General features: G+C 51.8%; 1 protein-coding gene across 1 annotated transcript; it reads right to left on the bottom strand.

The window, feature by feature from the left end:
* CD177 (CD177 molecule) lies at positions 7,477 to 18,532 on the bottom strand. Its single transcript, XM_018062510.1, has 9 exons — positions 18,249 to 18,532; positions 18,033 to 18,173; positions 17,612 to 17,794; positions 16,779 to 16,898; positions 16,464 to 16,580; positions 11,683 to 11,823; positions 8,879 to 9,055; positions 8,611 to 8,742; positions 7,477 to 8,016 (listed from the first exon to the last, which is right to left on the bottom strand). The coding sequence occupies exons 1-9, from the start codon at positions 18,298 to 18,300 to the stop codon at positions 7,769 to 7,771; spliced, it is 1,311 nt and encodes a 436-aa protein (XP_017917999.1). The 5' UTR covers positions 18,301 to 18,532; the 3' UTR covers positions 7,477 to 7,768.

Raw genomic sequence — 19,094 nt, 5'->3', positions numbered from 1 at the left:
TCAGACTTGATACTGTTTCTGTGAGTTTTGTGGTATAAATGAATATTTATTTTTCATAGAGAAAATACCACAGTAAGAATGGTGTTGGTAAAATTCTTAACTTTATGTGAAAACACATTAAGAGCTTCCAGTTGGGGACTGTTAACATTAAGAATATAATTATTAATATAGTTATTCATGTAAATATTAGAAAGAGTTAATATACATAGTAAGAGAGCATTCTGGTCCAAAGACCCTGCCCCTCAGGACCCAGGAATCTGAGCCACACTCCCTTATTTTGGGGACTCAGGCCTCCAGAACTCATCTCCTCTGATCTGTAACAGTATGTGGTTTTCCTGGGTTGTTGTGTAACTATAGGTCTGGAGCAAGGTCTCAGATCTTGGCCACCATTGCCAGTGTGGGACCAATGAGTTAAGGGTAACTGGAGGGCAGAGAGGGTGGTTGGAAGCTGCATAGACACCTGCTTGGAGCTCCAGAATCTTAAGACCCTTATCCCTTCCCATGCCTCTGAGTAGCACTCATCCTGCCTCTTCAGTTCTAGCTCCATAGCTGGCATCTAGCAACTGTAGTGAAGGTCATCTTAAATAACACATTGGCCTGTTAATTAGTATGCTGAGGCTGCCATAGCTAAGTACCATGGGATTGAGAGGCTGGAAGACTCTTTTTCTGTGTGAGCTTTGGACATTGTTCCATGTATTTCTCCCTGGAAGGTTGTTTGCACCCAAATGCACAAGCTTAAATAAAGGGCTTCCCCCACAACCCCTGCTCTATTCTAAAGTAAATTGCCTGTGTCTGCTCACTTAGCCCTCGTAGGGATACATGGCATTTTACTTGTGTGTTTTATATTAACTTTTGGCATGGTTAAGGTGGCCCCAAACCACCTCTGAGTAAAGTAACTAAAAGCAGGCATTTTAACAAGAGCTAGTGCTGCTTTAAAATGTTAATCACTAAAAAAATAAAAAAATAAAAAAATAAAAAAAATAAAATGTTAATCACTGATATAAATATAGTAAATCTTTCTTTGGGTTCGGTTTTTAAAGCCATCAGTAACTCGGTAGAAATTCTTTTTTTTTTTTTTTAATTTTATTGCTTTATATTTGTCTGTGCCAGGTCTTAGTTACCACACATGGAATCTGTTAGTTTCAGCATGCGGGATCTAGTTACCTGACCAGGGATTGAACTCAGGCTCCCTGCATCAGGAGGTGGAGTCTTAGCCACTGGACCACCAGGGAAGTCCCCATCCTTCTCATATCTTGGGAATTGTAGGTGTTGGTCATCTCGGGTAACTTCTCAAGACATAATAGGGAGACCCATAGTGTTGCTGGTTTCAATGCTCACACACTACAAATCTTGGATATTGAGGTGCCCATGCTTCCGGCAGTGAGCCAACTTGGTCCCTTACCCACCCACCCTGGGTGAGGCTACCCTGACGGGTTCAGAGATGGACGAATACGGATCTACTCTTTAAGAATTGAGAGCTCGGGGGATCCTTGAGGGCTCTCAGGGTAGGTTGTGCAAGAGCATTTGTGCATACTCATTGGCTCTCTCTGGGGTGTGGGCCATGCTGTGCTGGGACTGACTCCACCTGGTTCATGAGAGTCAATTTTCAGGAGTTTTTCAAGCCAGTTGCTAAATAGAGCCACTGTTAAAAATTAAATTTTGTCAACTTAAAACTAAATTATATTGAAGCGAAGGTAGGACTTCCCTAGTAGTCCAGTGGTTAAGAATCTTCCTGCCAATGCAGGGGACCCAGGTTCAATCCCTGGTCTGGGCAGATTCCACATGCTTCAGGGCAACCAAGCCCACGTGCCACAGCTATTGAGCCTGTGCACTGCAGCTACTGAAGTTCACACACCCTAGAGCCTGTGCTCCACGGCAAGAGAAGCCAGCAAAATGAGAAAGCCTGCTTAGCCATAAATAAACAAATAACAAACACTTTAAAACAAAGGTAATAAATACTCAAAAATCATCACTTCCCAAATTATCTACTATTTTACCATTACCTATGCCTTTGAGGCTATTTATAACTATTGCATTTGTATGGTGCGTGTGTGTGTACGCAGTCTCTCAATCGTGTCTGACCCTTTTGTGACCCCCATGGACTGTAGCCCGCCAGGCTCCTCTGTCCATGGGATTCTCCAGGCAAGAATACTAGAGCAGGTTTCCATTTCCTCTTCCAGGGGATCTTCCCGACCCAGGGATCAAACCTGTGTCTCCTGCATGGTCATTTTTCCCCAACTCCATAGGCAGGGACATCATGAGAGCTTGAAGTCAGCCACAGTGGGAGTATTTACACCAAGAACATTGGCAAATGCTACAGATCAGAGTTTTTCTTTCTCCCTTCAGGGAGGCAGCTGTTCATTTACCAGCACACCATGAGTGTACGTGGCTTTGTGTTCAAGTGTGGATTTATGTAGAAAGGAGCTCTCTCCCCCATTTCAGTACTGGGCCTCTTCATGCCAGTTATAAATCTATGAAGTGCATGGCACCCCCCGCCCTAGATGTAGAGCAATCCTCTTTGTTATATATTGTTGCAGTCATATGTTTCAAATACATGAAGGAGTTCCCTGGTGGCTTAGTGGTTATGATTCTGGGCTTTCACTGCCATGGCCTGGGTTCAATCCCTAGATGGGGAACCGAGATCCCACAAGCTGTGCAGCACAGCCAAAAATAAATAAAATTAAATAAAATATACGATTACTCCCAACTCCTGCACCATCCTTTGTGGTTTCCCTGGATCCAGTATTGATAGTTGTAATCAGCACTGCCCTTAATAAATTCTACTCATTACCCAACTTGGGTGAACAATTTATTTCCTGCTACCAGGTGGCTCAGTGGTAAAGAATCCGTTGCCAATGCAGGAGATGAGGGTTCAATTCCTGGGTCAGGAAGATCCCTGGAATAAGAAATGACAACCCACTCCAGTATTCTTCCTTGGAAAATCCCATGGACAGAGGAGCCTGGAGGACCAGGGTTCATAGGGTCACAAATAGCTGGACATGACTGAGTGACTGAACCTGAAGCCAGGACCCTGACCAATTCAGAAATCAGGATCAGCAGTGGCATCCAGCAACAGACAAAGAAACTTGTATTCTGGGATTAGGTTTCCACTACATGGGAGAAGCACAGGGATGACCACCTTGATAGAAAAAGATAGGGCGCAGGTGAGAGAAGTCCTGTGACAATTTCATAGTTGGTCAAGTTATCACTGGGGTAGCAATGAAAGAAGTGCAGATGGAAAGCAGGGTATTGGGGGCTGAAGTGGGTGTGGCACCTTGTTACTATGGCAACAGAGGTGCACAGGTTGACTGGGGAGTCAGCTGGTTTCTTCCGATGACCCTAGTGAGCAAACGTGGGGGAAGAGGAGCAATGGGAAGATAAGATCGTCCAAATGGAAATGTGACGGGCAATCAGAGAACTCGCGTGGCAGAGCATCTCTTGTTTCCAGTCACAGGGCAGATCTGGCTGAGGACCAAGCCTAAGACTCGAGTGAACGGGTTGCAGAGATGCACTGCCAGGTAAATGTTCAGTGTTGCCAGTCTGTGTTAAGGGAGTGTGACCCTCAGATATGGGATAGAGACCACTCACAGGAAACTGCTTCTCCTCCAGACCCACAAGAACGAATTTCTAATGTAGTCCAAAGAAGCACAGGACTTGGTCTTGCACGTACACGCCACACATTGAGAGCATTAGAGAACCTCACCAGTTTGCACGGGCAGGAATCCCAGAGCGTGTGTATGGGCAGATTCTGTGCCAGTTATGGCCTCTCAGCTCCAGATTTATTGCCCTGCTGGATCCTGCAAGCAATTTTGTTCATCAATGGCACCCCACTCCAGTACTCTTGCCTGGAAAATCCCATGGACGGAGGAGCCTGGAGGGCTGCAATCCGTGGGGTCGCAAAGAGTCGGACACGACTGAGTGACTTCACTTTCACTTTTCACTTTCATACATTGGAGAAGGAAATGGCAACCCACTCCAGTGTTCTTGCCTGGAGAATCCCAGGGGCGGAGCCTGGTAGGCTGCCGTCTATGGGGTTGCACAGAGTCGGACACAACTGAAGCCACTTAGCAGCAGCAGCAGCAGCAGCAGCCAGGGACAATGTTAGGCTTTGCCAGTAGAGGGTGGTAGAGGGACACTGCAGGCTGAAGAGCTTGTCTTCCAGCCCCAAGTGTGGAGGTTGCTCCCTAGATGCACTATTCTCTTATCTTCGTCACGTGCTAAGTCGCTTCAGTCGTGTCCGACTCAGTGCGGCCCTATGGACTGTAGCCTCCCAGGCTCCTCCATCCATGGGATTCTCCAGGCGAGAATACGGGAGTGTGTTGCCATGCCCTTCTCCAGGGCATCTTCCCGACCCAGGGATCAAACCCTTGTCTCTTACATCTCCTGCATTGGCAGGCAGGTTCTTTACCACTAGCGCAACCTGGAAAGCCCTGTGTTCTTCAGGCTTAGTAGCAAATCCCCTCTTAACCCTCACCCCGTGTTGCTAGATAATGATTCTTTCTTTCCTTTTTGGCCTTGTGGATCTTAGTTCCTGACTAGAGATGGAACAATGTCCCCTGAAGTGGAAGATCAGAGCCCTAGCCATTGGACTACCAGGGAATTCCCTCATGATTCTTTTATTTTTAAATATTTCCTTTTTAAATATTTATTTTTATTTATTTTGTTGTGCTAGGTCTTAGTTGCGGCACTTGGGGTCTTCAGTCTTTGTTGCAGTATGTGGGATCTCACTCCCCGACCAGGGGTTGAACCCAGGCCCCCTGCATTCGAAGGGCAGTCTTAGCCACTGGACTCTCAGGGAAGTCTAATAATGATTCCTTATACTAACTGGGGTTTGATCCATGGTTAGGGAACTAAGATCCCACGGGCTGCGTGGCCAAAATAAAAACAAAACAAAAAACTTTACCTGTTAAAATTAGCAGGTGGTTCCTGACACATGCCTGGACCCCGACTGATACAGATTCTAAGGGTGTGAGACTAGACAGGACAAAGGGGAAGACTTCATGGGGCCAAAATCTTTCACAGGGAATATAGGAGCGGATGTATTAGTTCAAGCACCCGGGGACAGAATTACTACTCTGTTGGGTTAGTGAGTTAACTAATGTCTCCATGCAGTGACAACAAGTGCGCTAACTCTCTCCAGGTGACCTGGCTGTTGACTCCACTCAGCGCCCAAACCAACAAAGGCAGAGGCCAACCTCAGCCTGTTATGGCATCTTTCTACAGCAGGACTCTTCAGGACGTATACCCAGCTCTCGAGACTGACCTTTCTCCCTGCAGGGTAATGCACACTGTGGATGCTGTTCCGCCTGCCTTGTGCTCACTGCGTCTGTCAACACTGCCATCTGGGGACTTAGGAAATAAATGTCTGCTCTATTGCTACAGGATCCCAGGAAGTTTTTTAAAATTAATTAATTAATTAATTAATTATTCTCTTTTTTGTGTGCTGCCCTAGGTCTTCCTTGCTACATGGGATTTCTCTAGTTGGGGTGCACAGGCTTCTCACTGCTGTGGCTTCTCTTGTTGCGGAGCACAGGCTCTAGGGTGTGTGGGCTCAGTAGTGGTGGCATACAAGCTTATTTGCCACGTGGCCTGTGGGATCTTCCTGGACCAGGGATTGAACCCCTGTCCCCTGTACTGGCAGATGGAGTCTTAATCACAGGACCACCAGGGAAGTCCTCCCATGAAGTATTGCTTCCAACTAGAGGACGTATTTTAAGGCAAAGGAACTGAGGCAGTTAACTACCCCCAGGGAGCTCACTGACCTTCCAGGTGTCCCCCTACACAGACACAGTTGGCTTATCAGAAGGGTCGAATGGCCACGATGGCTTTTGAAGGCACCAGGAAGAGAAGGTACCTTGCCACCCAACAGGAGATGCCCTAGGTCTCAAACTGGCCAGTCTATTGTGTCACCTGCCCTAGAGCCAGAAGGCAGGGGTCCATGACACAGGGGAGGATAAGGAGGTGTCCCCGCCCATCAGTACACATGACAACCCACCTAAAGGATTTTTGCTCCTGGTCTCTGTGACCGTGGGCTTGGTGTGGGTGAGAAACCCAATCAGAGCCCTAATCAACCGGAAGCCAGACCTGCCCCCAGGCTATTTGGTGTTCCTCGTGCTGCTGAAAGAAGAGGCAGAGAAGAGGACCAGAGGGACTGACCACCAGAGGGGGGCTGGTTTGCCGGGTCAAGGGGGACTACGTTTGGAAGCCAGGGGATGTGTTGGGGGTAATATTTACTTGCTGGTGGCCCTGTTCAGCAGGAAGTGGCCAAAAGCCAATAAAGAGAAGACTATTGAACACTTACTTCCCTTAGGAATGAAGATTTGCGTCCCAGCGATGTCCAGAGGAGGTTTGGCAGGTGGTAAGAGAACATAGAAGGGGTGGTAGAAGCAGGCGGCTCTCATCACCACCAGCCGCACAGTCAGGGCCTTTGCAGCTCTGTTACAGGCTTTCCCCCCATTCCCCTCTCATTGAGGTTCATGAAGAACTGGCCATCTAAAGCTGCGGGCGTGCAATCCCTTGTCATTAGCACAAGATGATTCTATGATTAAGGAACAGATGGGAATTGTGTGTCTTCTGTACTGCGGACTCACGGGGTGGATTGTGCGGTTTCCTTTTTCTCATTCATTCTCTCCCTTTCTCCCCCTGCCCTGCGTTGTGGGGACTGTTAGTGGGATCTCCCACCTTCCAGCTGGGTCCGGTGGATGGGGAGCCCCAGCAGGAGACCGAAGGGAGGACACTGAGTGAAGTTGGGGTGTTCATTCCCCGGCTCCCTCCCTGTAGTGTCGTTGTGGAGTTGGGTGGATTTTTCAGCCTGAGATCACGGCTCCTGTCAGGCAGCCCTCTCTAAACACCACCCCTTTCCAGATTCTAACAACAGTAATGACTTCCTAGTCTTTCAAGCCTAGGATAACAGACCCAGTGATATCAGCCTCAGGAAATGGTGCCAACCCTCTCATTTCTCTGCTTCACACAAACCATTATGTCAATTTATTCAAGTGGTGTGAGCCCCCTGTTGGTGCTGCCTGCTAAAACAGAAGCTTCACTGGCACGCCTTCACTTCCCAAGTGATTGTTTGTGTGTGCTCAGCGGTTCAGTCGTGTCTGACTCTTTGCAACATCATGGACTGTAGCCCGCCGGATTCCTCTGTCCATGGAATTTTCCAGGCAAGAACATTGGAGTGGGTTGCCATGCCCTCTTGTGGGGGATCTTCCCCACCCAGGGATCAAACCCAGGACTCCTGCATTGCAGGCAGATTCTTTACTGCTGAGATGCCTGGAAAGGCCCCCCAAGAGGCCCTAATACTTCTGCTTGCAGGACCTGGAAGACTCTGCTACCACCCAAGCTGGTCCAGGGGGGCTGTGGACCAGACCAGTGAGGGATGACCTGAGATATGACTCTCTCACCGGCTTCCTCTCCTCCCTTGAGCCAGGTCTCTGGGAGCTCTGCCCTCCCCTCACATAGAAAAACCCCTGCATGTGGGGAAAGGACAATGTCTTTATTATCGCACACAGGTGGCCACTGGGTGAATGTCCCTCCTGCCAGAGGATCAGTTCAGCTGTTCTCAGACCCTTCCATATGCTGTCTCCAGGTCAGATAGTGTATGTGCATGCATGTGTGTGTGTGTGTGTGTGTGTGAGTGTGTGTGTGTGTGTGTGTGTGTGTGTGGTGGTGGAGGGGGTGGTGATGAGGACTGGGACATCATTCAGTGTCCAAGGCTGTTGAGTTATGAGGTCAGAGGGAGAGGTGGGGCGTGGGGGGTCAGCAGGAGCTAAGGATCATGGGGGAACAGGGTCAGCAAGGAGGGCACCCCACACCAAAGGGCTAGGGACAGCCCCACCGCCCAAGCCAGGGAAGGGACAGGGGCAGCTCCACTTTGGATTAGAGGGTGACCCACTTCAGTGACACCCTCACGGGTCTCAGTCACATCGAAGACCCCGATACTCTTCATACGGCTCAACAAGGTGCTGGAAGGGTGGGCCACGCAGCCCTGGATGCCCACTGGGGAGACCAGCCCACCTAGAGAGAGTAGATAGAGTCAGAGAGGGTTCAATGCTCCTCATGCTTAAGTTCCTAGACCCTATTAATCCTAGACCTTCCCCTACTCCACCTCAGACCAAGAGGCTTAGTCCCCTCCTCCCTCAGACCTAGAAAATCTGGGTTCCCAAGCCCCGCCCCCCCAACCCCAAACTTGTGAGCCAGGTGTGGAGCCCTGTACCAAGGTCACAGGATAAAAATCTCTGGAACTGACTAAGCCCCATAGCAACTGTTGCCATGAGCCTCTGGATCTAAAGCGACCAGTTCCCTGACCTGGTAGTAGATAAAATAGCCACCCTATAGCATCCTAACCAATCACCTAATGCCACCATTCCAGTAGGAATTTTCTCTGTCTTGAGGCTGTAAAAACTGGCTACTAGCCTGCAAAAGGGTTTGGCTCTCCCTTGAACCAGCCCACTGTTTGGTTTTCCCACTCTATTAAACTTTATTCTCCTCTCTTTCTGCCTCATATCTGGAAATTCTTTTCCAGCCTGCACATGGACCACAACACCAGGGTCTCAAGCACTCTCCCACCTTGGGACCCCGTGAATCCAGGCCCCCAGCTCGAGTACTCACCTCCCTGGAGAAAAATCTCACCCTTGTAACAGTGACTGGTGCCTTTAGGACACGTCACAACGTTAGAGCTTTGGGAGCAGGATCCAAGGGCCAGACAGATGGGACATTGCAGGTGTCCTGGGGCCGGGGCGGCTGGGGAGCAGAGAGAAGGTTGGGAACACAGAGCCCTGCGCTTAGCTGTGGCCACCCTCCTTGAGCGCCGAGTTGTGTCTCTGCGGCCCCGTCTCTCCCTATCCCGGGCCCCACCCAACCCGCTGGCATCACACACCTGGACGAGGGAGGACATTGATCAGGACGCTGCTGCTGGCAGCCGAGTTGCAGTAGTTGGAGGAGCAGACCCGGGTATAGGAGGCGACCAGCACTCCGGGGGGCCTCGAGTGGATGGAGGTAGCCTGGGTTCTGACCTGGCTGCAGCCTTTGCTTCCCAGCAGGATCGACCTGGGTCCTGAGGGGTGAGAGAGAGAAAGCTGGGCGGCGAGAGTGGAGGCTCCAAGGGCGGCAGAGCCAGGGGCTCGTCAGGCAGGAGACAGGTACGTGACCAGGGGCACAGGTCCTGTAGAGAGCACAGGGAAGCCTGGGGCCAGAGTCGGGGTCCTCTCCCAGCTCTGCTGCCTCTCATTTCCGGCTGAAAGGTCACCTTAGGAGTAGACTGTCCTCTGAATTTCCCGTGGGAAACGAAAAGTTTTCTGCTCTGAGCCCTACCAGTCAACACGCCTTTTTCAAATGCAAATTTCTGAGCCCAGATGAAACAAAGCCAGGTTTTTGGAAGCCAGTAGGAGCTCGCTCTCGCGCTCTCTCTCTCTCTCTCTCTCTCTCTCTTTCCGGCTGAAAGGTCACCTTAGGAGTAGACTGTCCTCTGAATTTCCTGTGGGAAACGAAAAGTGTGTGTGTGTGTGTGTGAGAGAGAGAGAGAGAGAGAGAGAGAGAGAGAGAGAGAGAGAGAGGCAGCCATCCACCACATTTGCCACCTCTTGGACGTGACTGAAGTGACGCAGCAGCAGCAGCAGCATGATAAACAAGAAATTAGTTTGTGAACAATAAAGAAAGCAGGACTGGCCCCAGATAGCTAGATGCATATGAAGCTCCAATACTCTGGCCACCTGATACAAAGAGCCGACACACTAGAAAAGACTCTGATGCTGGGAAAGATTGAGGGCAGGAGGAGAAGGGGACGACAGAGGATGAGATGGTTGGATGGCGTCACCGACTCAATGGACATGAGTTTGAGCAAGCTCTGGGAGCTGGTGACGGACAGGGAAGCACAGTGTGCTACAGTCCATGGGGTTGCAAAGGGTCAGACACAACTGAGCGATTGAACAACAACAGCAACAAATATGAAGGAAACGGTTTCAGCAAGTCTGAACACTTGCATCTTCCCATAGAAGATAGAAGATTGCTAAATCTCTTCATGTGAGAGATTAAGTTTTCTCTTAATTAACAGTAATCTTTCCTACTCAGATTACCTGCTGCTTGCTGCAAATGTGTATAACATTCCCACTGAATAAATAACTCTCAACCTTTAGGTTTGGGGGTTTTTTAGTTGACAGGGAGCCTTCAGAGCACAAACTGCAACCTTCACATCATTCTCCCGATCTCCCATCCCCACTGGACTTCTGTCCACAGCTCTTGTCTTCATACACGATATCTTACTCTTTTGTTTTGTTTTGCCTGTAGCTTCCCCACTGGCCTGTAAAGCTACAAGAAGGCAAATGTAATGGGATCTATTGCACCTAAAACAGTGCCTGACACATAACAGCAGTTCCTTAGACTTTGAATGAAATGAGTTAAGAGCCTCACACGACTGAAATGACTGAGCAAAAGCTTTCTCTGTGCCGGCTCTGTTCTCAGCTCTTTGCCTGGACTACCGGCTATATCCTAGTAACCACCCTGTGAAGTAGATTATTGTTACTGCCATCATTTCATCCCGATTTTCAGAAGGGGAAACCAAGGCACAGATAGAGGAAGAACTGGATTTAGAACTGCAAGCCTGAAGGGACCGTGGCAGGAAATTTAGTGCACAGAATCCAGGGCAGGGGGCTTCCCTGGTGCTCCAGTGGTTCAAATTCCTTAACCACTTAAGGAGGATTCCTTGCAATGCTGGGGACACCGGTTCGATCCCTGGCCCAGGAAGATCCCACAAGCTGCGGGGCAACCAAGCCCGTGAGCTACAATTACTGAAGCCCGCACGCCCTAGAGCCTGTGCTCCCCAACAAGAGAGCAATGAGAAGCCAGCGCACGGCAGCTAGAGAGTAGCCCCCACTCTCCACAACTGGAGAAGAGCCCATGTAGCAACGAAGATCCAGAGCAGCCAAAAATAAACAGAGAAGTATGTTTTTTTAATCCAAGGCCGGATATGACCCAGCAATCCCACTCCTGGGCATACACACTGAGGAAACCAGAATGGAAAGACACACATGTACCCCCAGTGTTCATCGCAGCACTGTGTACAATAGCCAGGACATGGAAGCAACCTAGATGTCCACCAGCAGACGAATGGATAAGAAAGCTGCGGTACATATACACAATGGAATATTACTCAGCTATTAGAAAGAATGCATTTGAATCAGTTCTAAAGAGGTGGATGAAACTGGAGCCTATTATACAGAGTGAAGCAAGTCAGAAAGAAAAACACCAATACAGTATATTAATGCATATATATGGAATTTAGAAAGATGGTAACAATGACCCTGTATGCGAGACAGCAAAAGAGACACAGATGTAAAGAACAGACTTGGACTCTGTGAGAGAAGGCGAGGGTGGGATGATTTGAGAGAATGGCATTGAAACATGCATATTACCATATGCGAAATAGATTGCCAATCCAGGTTCAATGCATGAGACAGGGTGCTCAGGGCTGGTGGGATGAGATGGGGAGGGAGGTGGGAGGGGGTTCAGGATGGGGAATACAGGTACTCCCATGGCTGATTCATGTCAATGTATGGCAAAAACCACTACAATATTGTAAAGTAATTAGCCTCCAGTTAAAATTAATTAATTAATTTTTTAAAAATTCAAGGCAGGGAGACACAGGACCCCATGCAGGGGTCTTGCCCTCTTGCGCAGCCCACGCACCTACATCTATGAGCAGAAGGGTCTCCTGACACACCTCCCCAGGGTTACACTGCTGCTCCCTGGATGCGGACCACTTGACAGGGTCCCGGCTCAGGTTTGGAGACATCTGCAGTATGATCCCCCGATAACACGTCAGAACACCTGCAGAGAAAGAATCAACAGGGTCTGTGGAAGCCAGGGACCCGCTGTGCGTCTTTCTTCTGGTCCCACGCTTGGGAAGATGCCCACATTCTTGAGCTACCCTGCCAGCCCGTTGGGCCACTGGTCCCTCAACCTCAGATGTAGAAGGGACCTTCAGGGCTTCCCTGCTGGCTCAGATGATAAACAATCTGCCTGCAATGTGGGAGATCCGGATTCAATCCCTGGGTGAGGAGGATCCCCTGGAGAAGAGAATGGCCACCCACTCCAGTATTCTTGCCTGGAGAATCCCACGGACAGAGGAGCCTGGCTACAGTCCATGGGGTTGCAAAAGAATCAGACATGACTGAGTGACTAACACTTTCACTTCTTTCATTTTGGAAATCTGAGCCCATCCTCATTCTTTACCCTGTTTCTGCTCAAACACACTGCAGGAGCATTTTTCAATGCCCCCTGAGGACAGCTGCTCTTTCCGTCAGCTACGATGGAGACAGATGGCTCTTCCTTAGCCTGAGTCAATCTCTACTTCCCTCTCTGGGCCTCAAGGTCCTCATCTGGATAAATAGAAATGTAGCCTGACACCATATATGTCTTCACTGAGCAACACTATGTTCCAAACAGAAATACTCAAATGCCTTGTGTGCACTAAACACTTAAAAGGTGTCCAGCTGCCGTGATCAGTTTCCGAGGATGAACCCTCTCCAGAAGCTCACCTCACCTGGATTGTTTCATTTCCTCCTGGCACCCCCCTACCCCAAACAGGTTGTCATCCTCATCACCCCGATTTTCCAAGTGAGAAACAGAGGAGTTTTGAAAGCCGCTTGCCCAGTGTCCCACCGCGAGTGAGTTAGGAGCTAGGCTGGGAACTCAGGCATTATTCTGGCTCCTTGCAGGGAGTGATGGGGAAGAGGAGGACTGATGACCATCCTGGGCCACCTCAGCCCCTGTAGCCCTCGGCAGTCTAGTTTGAAAACCATTACACCGATTCTTGAGACCATCACACGATCAGCTGGGATGTGTCTCCTGATGCAGAACCTCTCAGGGCTGACCAGGCAAGTAACCCACAAATGGGTTAACTTTCACAACAGCCCCCGTGAAGGAGGGTCACTCATTCCCCCACTTCACAGACACTTCATGGCTCCTGCAGCCATCCTTTCAGCCTGGTTCCCGCTCTGCCTACCCCCATCTTTCCCGTCTTGGCCAATGGCACCTCCTTTCTTGCAGTTGCTCAAGTTGAAGACATCGCTGTTATTCTCGACAATCCCTCCTCTCTTACACCCCATGTTGCGCCCATCAGGAAATCCTGTCGGCTGAAGCTGCCTCCTTCACAGCTTCCACCAGGGTCTAAGACTCCTTGGCTCTCACCTGCTTCTTCCTGAGTCTCCCTGGAGGGTCCCCTCCCCCATGCCCACTTCCCCTTCACTCTATTCTCCACCAGGCATTCAGAATGATTCCTATAAAAGAAAGGTTGTTTCACATCAATCCTTTGTTCAGAAAACTCCAGTAGATCCTCAGCCCATGCAGAATAAAATTCCAAGTCCTAAAAATGGCCCCAAAGGCTCTACCTGAGGTGCCCTCCTCCCTCTGCACAGTCCTCCTGTCCTGCTCTGCTCCCGCTTAATCACTCTGCTGGAGTCCCACTAATTTCTGGAGTCTTCTTTGAACCACACATGGAGGCACATGCCTGCCCCCATGCCTTTGGATATGCTCTGCCACCTCTGACCATCAGTGAGAGTCTCCTCCTCTCTGAACTCGGTGAAAGAGGCTCTAAACAGTGGTAATCCTCAAAAGCTGGTTCAGTGGCAGAGCCCAGACTGAAACCCATGTCTTTCCATTCAGACGCTAAGCTCTTAACAGTTGCGCTCTCCCGGGCTGAGCTGACTCACTGCTCTAGCTGGAACCACGATCCAGTTCCTTAGGGGGACAGTCAAGGCTGTTAAAATCCCGGACCTTTGGTTCTTCTTCAGTCTGGGCTCCTGCGGTGGCCTGTTTTGCACCCAGTCCTCTCCTGCCCCCATGCCTTCCAGGAGCTGTTCCCTGGGATGTCCTTCTGTTCTCCACTTACTCCCTGACATCTTGCTCCACCCTAGCTGGGGGCTTTCCTTTTGGTCCAGTGGCTAAGATGCCACACTCCTATTGCAGGGGGCCCAGGTTCAATCCCTGGTTGGGGACTAGCCTCCACATGCCACAACTAAGAATTCACGTGTCTCAACTAAGACCAAGTGCTGCTGCTGCTGCTGCTGCTGCTGCTGCGTCGCTTCAGTCGTGTCCGACTCTGTGCGACCCTATAGACGGCAGCCCACCAGGCTCCCCCATCTCTGGGATTCTCCAGGCAAGAATACTGAAGTGGGTTGCCATTTCCTGCTCCAATGCATGAAAGTAAAAAGCGAAAGTGAAGCCGCTCAGTCGTGTCTGACCAAGTGCAGCCACATATATCAATAAAAATTAAACAATTTTTTAAAAAATCTGGCTTTGATGCGGAAAGCCAATGAAACAGGGACATATGTGAGGAATATCCATTTGTGGTGTAATGGCTGTGTCGTATGTGACACGTGTGTGGTCTGGGCAGCACATATATGTGGGATATGTGTGGGGTGTGTGAATGTGCAGCAGGCCTGTGGAGGGTGTGGGGTAGTATGGGAATGTGTGGATGTGCACGGCGGGTGGGTACGTGATGTGTGGTGTGTGTGTATAGTGACAGAGTGTGTTGGTGATGCATGTGGTGTGTGTTCGTCATATGAGTGCACCGTGGTGCGTGTCCCATGTCTCTGTGCTGCGTGCGTGTGTCAGGTGCTGGGTGTGTGCTGGGTGTGGCATGTGGTGTTGTGTGGTGTGTGAGAGGAAGAAACACGTGTGTGGTGTGTACACAGCACAGTGTGTGTGGTTGTGTCTCTCGTATGTATTGTGTGATGTGTGGTGTGTGTGTCTAATTTGTGTCTGAATGTCTGCTGGACTATGTTACCTAATATTCCTGTTAGTCCCAGTGGGCCAAATAAGTAAGCTAGCATTAATAAAAAAAAAAAGATTCAGACTCTGTCCCTCCCTGACCATGGTTCCCCTGCCTTTAGCAGAAAGGCCAGCCCCATCAGTCTGGCTAGGAAGCTATCTGACCCACCACCAGGACTCCTACCTACCTCTCGGCTCCCCCCACCAACATCCAGTTCCAAGACACAGCAGGGTGTTCCTTCTGCTTGGAAGGGCTCTGCCTTCACCACCCACACTCCCCTTGTCTGCCTGGAAAACTTGTCACTGCTCACCGCTCCCAGCTGTACCTCATCCTCGCCATGAGCCCTCCTCGGGCAGAGCCCAGGGAGCCTTCTTGAAAACAGCGGGCTGCCCCCACCTCCAAGCCTTTGCCCATACTATCTCCTCTGGCTGTTTGTGCCCTTTTCCTCTTCTGTGAATGAACTGCAGCTCATCGTTAAGACATGGGTCACAGCTCACCTCCTCTGTGAAGTCCTCCCTGATTTCCCCCTTCCAGAACATCAGTATATTCTTCCTCTGAGCTCCCCCAGGCTCCCTTCAGGACAGCCTCGTGGCTACCTGTGTCTGTGATGTCTCTGTTCCCAGTCCCAGAGGCCCTTTAGGGCAGGGCCAGGGTCTGAGTCCTCTGGGGTCCCCACAGGAGACCTTGGAATGCTGTATGAACTCCTGTTAGCAAATACATCCTGGGGAACCCATCGTTACCCAGCCCTTGTGCTGCCCGAGGCTGGAAACCTTGGTGCCAGGGACATCTGGGTTCTGTCCTCAAAGCTCCCAGTCCAGCCAGAGAGATCCAAACAGGAACGTTTGCTGAACTCACTCAATTCTCTGCCTGAAGCTTGGTCAGGGAGGACCCTCCTCCCACTTTCTCCAGACCCCACTTCCCTCCTCGCCCCACCCCTCTCCTCATCCTGCTCCCTGACATCAAGACGTGCCAGGCCACGCTCATCCACTGGTGCTCCACCTGGACTGGGTTTCCGTGGGTGAGTGGGAACCCTCCCCGGGGCCTCGTTAGGCTCTCACTCTCCTTGTCACACCTGAAGCACCCTTGACATCCTTCTGATCGCTTTTTCTCTGCAGCAGGGCTGCTGGGGCCTCCGGTACCAGGGGTGGGGGTTGGGCGAGGGTGGGATGCCAGAGTTGGGGCGGGTGTCAAGGGGAAGCCAGAGACCCCAAGGTCAGGGAGGTGGAGAAATAGAATCAGAAGCAGCTAGTCACGCCCAGCAGGGAAACCAGCAGGCAACTCCTGCAGCCAATGGATAGAGTGGCATTCGATGTGGCCCACCCTCTTTGCCTCTCTAACCTTCCTCCTAGCTCCATTGCTCCTCTCCCACCTGGACAGGCTGTCCTAACTGAGCCAGGCTCAGCATCATTTAAAACACCTGTCCTATAGATCTCGTGTCCTATAGATCTCCTGTCCTATAGATCTCCTGTCCTAGAGATCTGTTCCCTGGACCACGTACCTTCTCTGTTTCCTGGCATCCTCGCCCGAAGTGCCTACTGGGAGAATCCCTCCCATCACACCTGCCTAAGTGAGTAGTAACATCTGAATGACTTGTGATGCTGGTTTTGCTGGGATGTTTGGATGCCTGCCTTTCGCAGGGTTGTCATACCCCGGAACTTCCACCCCTGTCACTTGGTCTTGTCACCGGGACATTCACCTTCAGGGCTGCAAGTCTCCCGCAGGCTGATGGGCCCGATTTCCTGGGTCCCGTTCAGCAGGTTGCAGCCTGCTTGAGAAATGCATCCTTGGACTTTGAGTCTGGTGGAGCCGCCCTCTGGAAAGCAGGAGAAGGTGGAGACACTTTTACCGGGACCAGCCAACACTCAGGGGGAAGCCAGGCCCGCCCTCCTCAGGGTTCCCATCCTCACCTCGCTTTCCTCCCCAAGAGACTCAGATCTTGATCCTCAGCCCCACACGCCACCCCCCCAGCCTCCCCCAAACCTGGCCCTGACCCCACCTCCCGGCCGCTCACCAGCAGTGAGGTGGAGGACCCCATTGTAGCAGTGTGAGCTCTCGGCCGGGCAGGTCATCTCTGGGACCGACAGACAGCCTTCTGTAGACAAGCAGACTGGACACCGCACAGAACCTGGGACTGGAGAGGTGGGAGACAAAGGTGGGACGGAGCAAGGGGGCTCTGAACTCAGACCAGGCGCCTTCCCTCCACCCTCCTCAGCTTTTTAGCTCTTCACGGCTCCCAAGAATCAGCTCCCTTAGCCTCCCTGGGCTCCTCTCAGGAAGGTCTGGGGAGCAAGGCATTAGGACCCTTGACTAGAGAGAGAGACCAAGGCAGGGAGGGAGCATGAGATCTGGGGAAGGCTGCCTAGTAAGGGGAGGGGAGGGGTGCCCTGGGAGGACCCAGCGGCTCCACTGAACCGTGGAAGAAGAGGAGATGCCCATGTCCACCAGCGATGCCCAAGAGTAGAGAAACGCAAAAGGGCAGAGCGAAATCCGATTTACGATCTCAGACCGAAGAGTACGGTGGGAACCCACAGGTCAATTTCAGTTCGGAAGAGGAGATGCCGAAACCCTGGTGGGCAAGTTCCCAAACCCCACGGGAAAAAAAGAAGGAGTGGGCAGCAGGTTAGGGCCAGAGCCGCAGTCGGAGGTGGGTAGTCGAACGTGAGGGAACATCGGTCCAGTGCTGCTAAGGGACTGTTAGGAGAAGCTGTGCTGGGGAGGCTGGACGGGGTTGAGGGGAGGCAGGGAGGGATTCTAAAAGAACAGTGCCTGTGTGCTCACCCCAACCCCCTCAACCCCACTGCCCCCCTCCTCCGGGCAGTGCCTTTCTCCCCCCACCTCCGGCACCTGTGGGTGGGAGCGGGGTCCAGAGAGGGAGGCTGGTGGAGAGGTCGTTGCACAGATTCTCCCGGCATACCCGGGTGTAGGAGGTGATGGACAGGCCGGGGCCTGCCCTGTGCTCGGTGACGCGGGCCTCCTGATTGGCTGCCTGGGTGCAGCCTTTGATGAGCAACAGGTACAGGAGGGGTTCTGCAAGGAGAGAGAAGCAGGCCAGGGTGGGGTCAGGGCTCCAGGGTCCTAGAGGGAGGGTGTGCATCTGGAAGGGTGCAGAGGAGGCCCCTGGGCGGCTAAGGTGGGCGCCGCTCCTGGTATTTCGGGGAGCGGTCTTCTGAGTTTGTACACAGAATGCAGGTAGGACTAGAGGGTGGGGTGATAGGGGCCTCTCTCCAAGGGAGAGGCTGCAAGTCAGGAGCGGGACCCGTCTCACCGTTCTGGGTGATAATCACTGTTTCCTGGCAGCCCAAACCTTCCCCACAGTTCTGCTGGGAAGTCTTCCACTGGAAGGGTTGTTCGGATACATTCCTCACGGTCTGCGCTATGCCCCAGTGACAGTTCAGGGCCCTCACTCCTGAAACGGGAGGAGCAAATCCATCTGAGCTCAGCCTCCAGGTGGATCCCCTCCCTGGCCGGGTCTCTCACTCACCGGGCAGGGGGCGGGTGATGCCCAGCAGGGCCAGCAGCAGGGCAGAGCTCATGGTCTGGGTGGCGGGAATGCTCGCTCCCGCTCTTTCTCCCAGGAAACAGCACTTTTATATCTCGTCACACCCAAGGTAGTCCAGGAAAGGGTGGGGAGGACAGGGTCTTGCTAAACAAGGCCAGGGCCTCCTTCTGAGTCTCCATAGCTTAAAGGTGGTGGGGTGGGGTGAGGTGAGTAGGGTGAGGATCCAGAGGAAGGATGGGGGAGGAACCTGTGTCCTCTTTCCCTCCTCAGACCCAGGGGTCCAGCTCCCCAGCCCCTCCTCCTTCAGACCCAGGATTCAGCCCCCGCGACCCCCTCTCCCCCTCTGACCCAAGAGTCTGGCTGGGCCCGCAGGCCCTCTCAACAGTTAGAGACCCCAGACCTCACTGGTCCAGGTCCCCAGCCCTCCTTCCTGCAGAGCCCAGCTCTGTGGGTCCCCACCCCCAACCCTGTTTCAGAGTAGTTTGAGAAGGCGGTTTCCTCATCTCCTAGCAGCTCGGCCACCTTCTGGCCCAAGATGGGGAAATGACCCAACTGCCTGTGAGGACACTGGGCGGTGAGTCTTGCCTGGTCCTTATGCTCTCCCTACCTGAACCCTTGCCCCCCATGGATTCCTGCTTCTCTTTTCCTTCTCTTTCCTTCCTGTGTGTGTGGTAGTCGCTCAGGCATGTCTGACCCTTTGTGACCCCATGGACTGTAGGCCGCCAGGCTCCTCTGTCCATGGGATTCTCCAGGCAAGAATACTGGAGTGGGTTGCCATGCCCTCCTCCAGGGGATCTTCCCCACCCAGGGATGGAACCTGTATCTCTT

This window comes from Capra hircus, chromosome 18, assembly GCF_001704415.2.
Source record: "Capra hircus breed San Clemente chromosome 18, ASM170441v1, whole genome shotgun sequence".
Taxonomy (NCBI): Eukaryota; Metazoa; Chordata; class Mammalia; order Artiodactyla; family Bovidae; genus Capra; species Capra hircus.
Note: the sequence above shows the minus strand (reverse complement) of the source record. Positions and strands in the feature narration are given on the sequence as shown.

Excerpts from the sequence above, each read along its gene's own strand:
- CD177 (XM_018062510.1), bottom strand. The coding sequence starts at position 18,300 with ATGAGCTCTGCCCTGCTGCTGGCCCTGCTGGGCATCACCCGCCCCCTG. Across the intron at positions 17,795-18,032 it reads AGTGATTATCACCCAGAACG|AACCCCTCCTGTACCTGTTG; the intron begins GTGAGACGGGTC and ends CTCTCCTTGCAG. Across the intron at positions 11,824-16,463 it reads GGAGACTTGCAGCCCTGAAG|GTGTTCTGACGTGTTATCGG; the intron begins GTGAATGTCCCG and ends CTTTCTCTGCAG.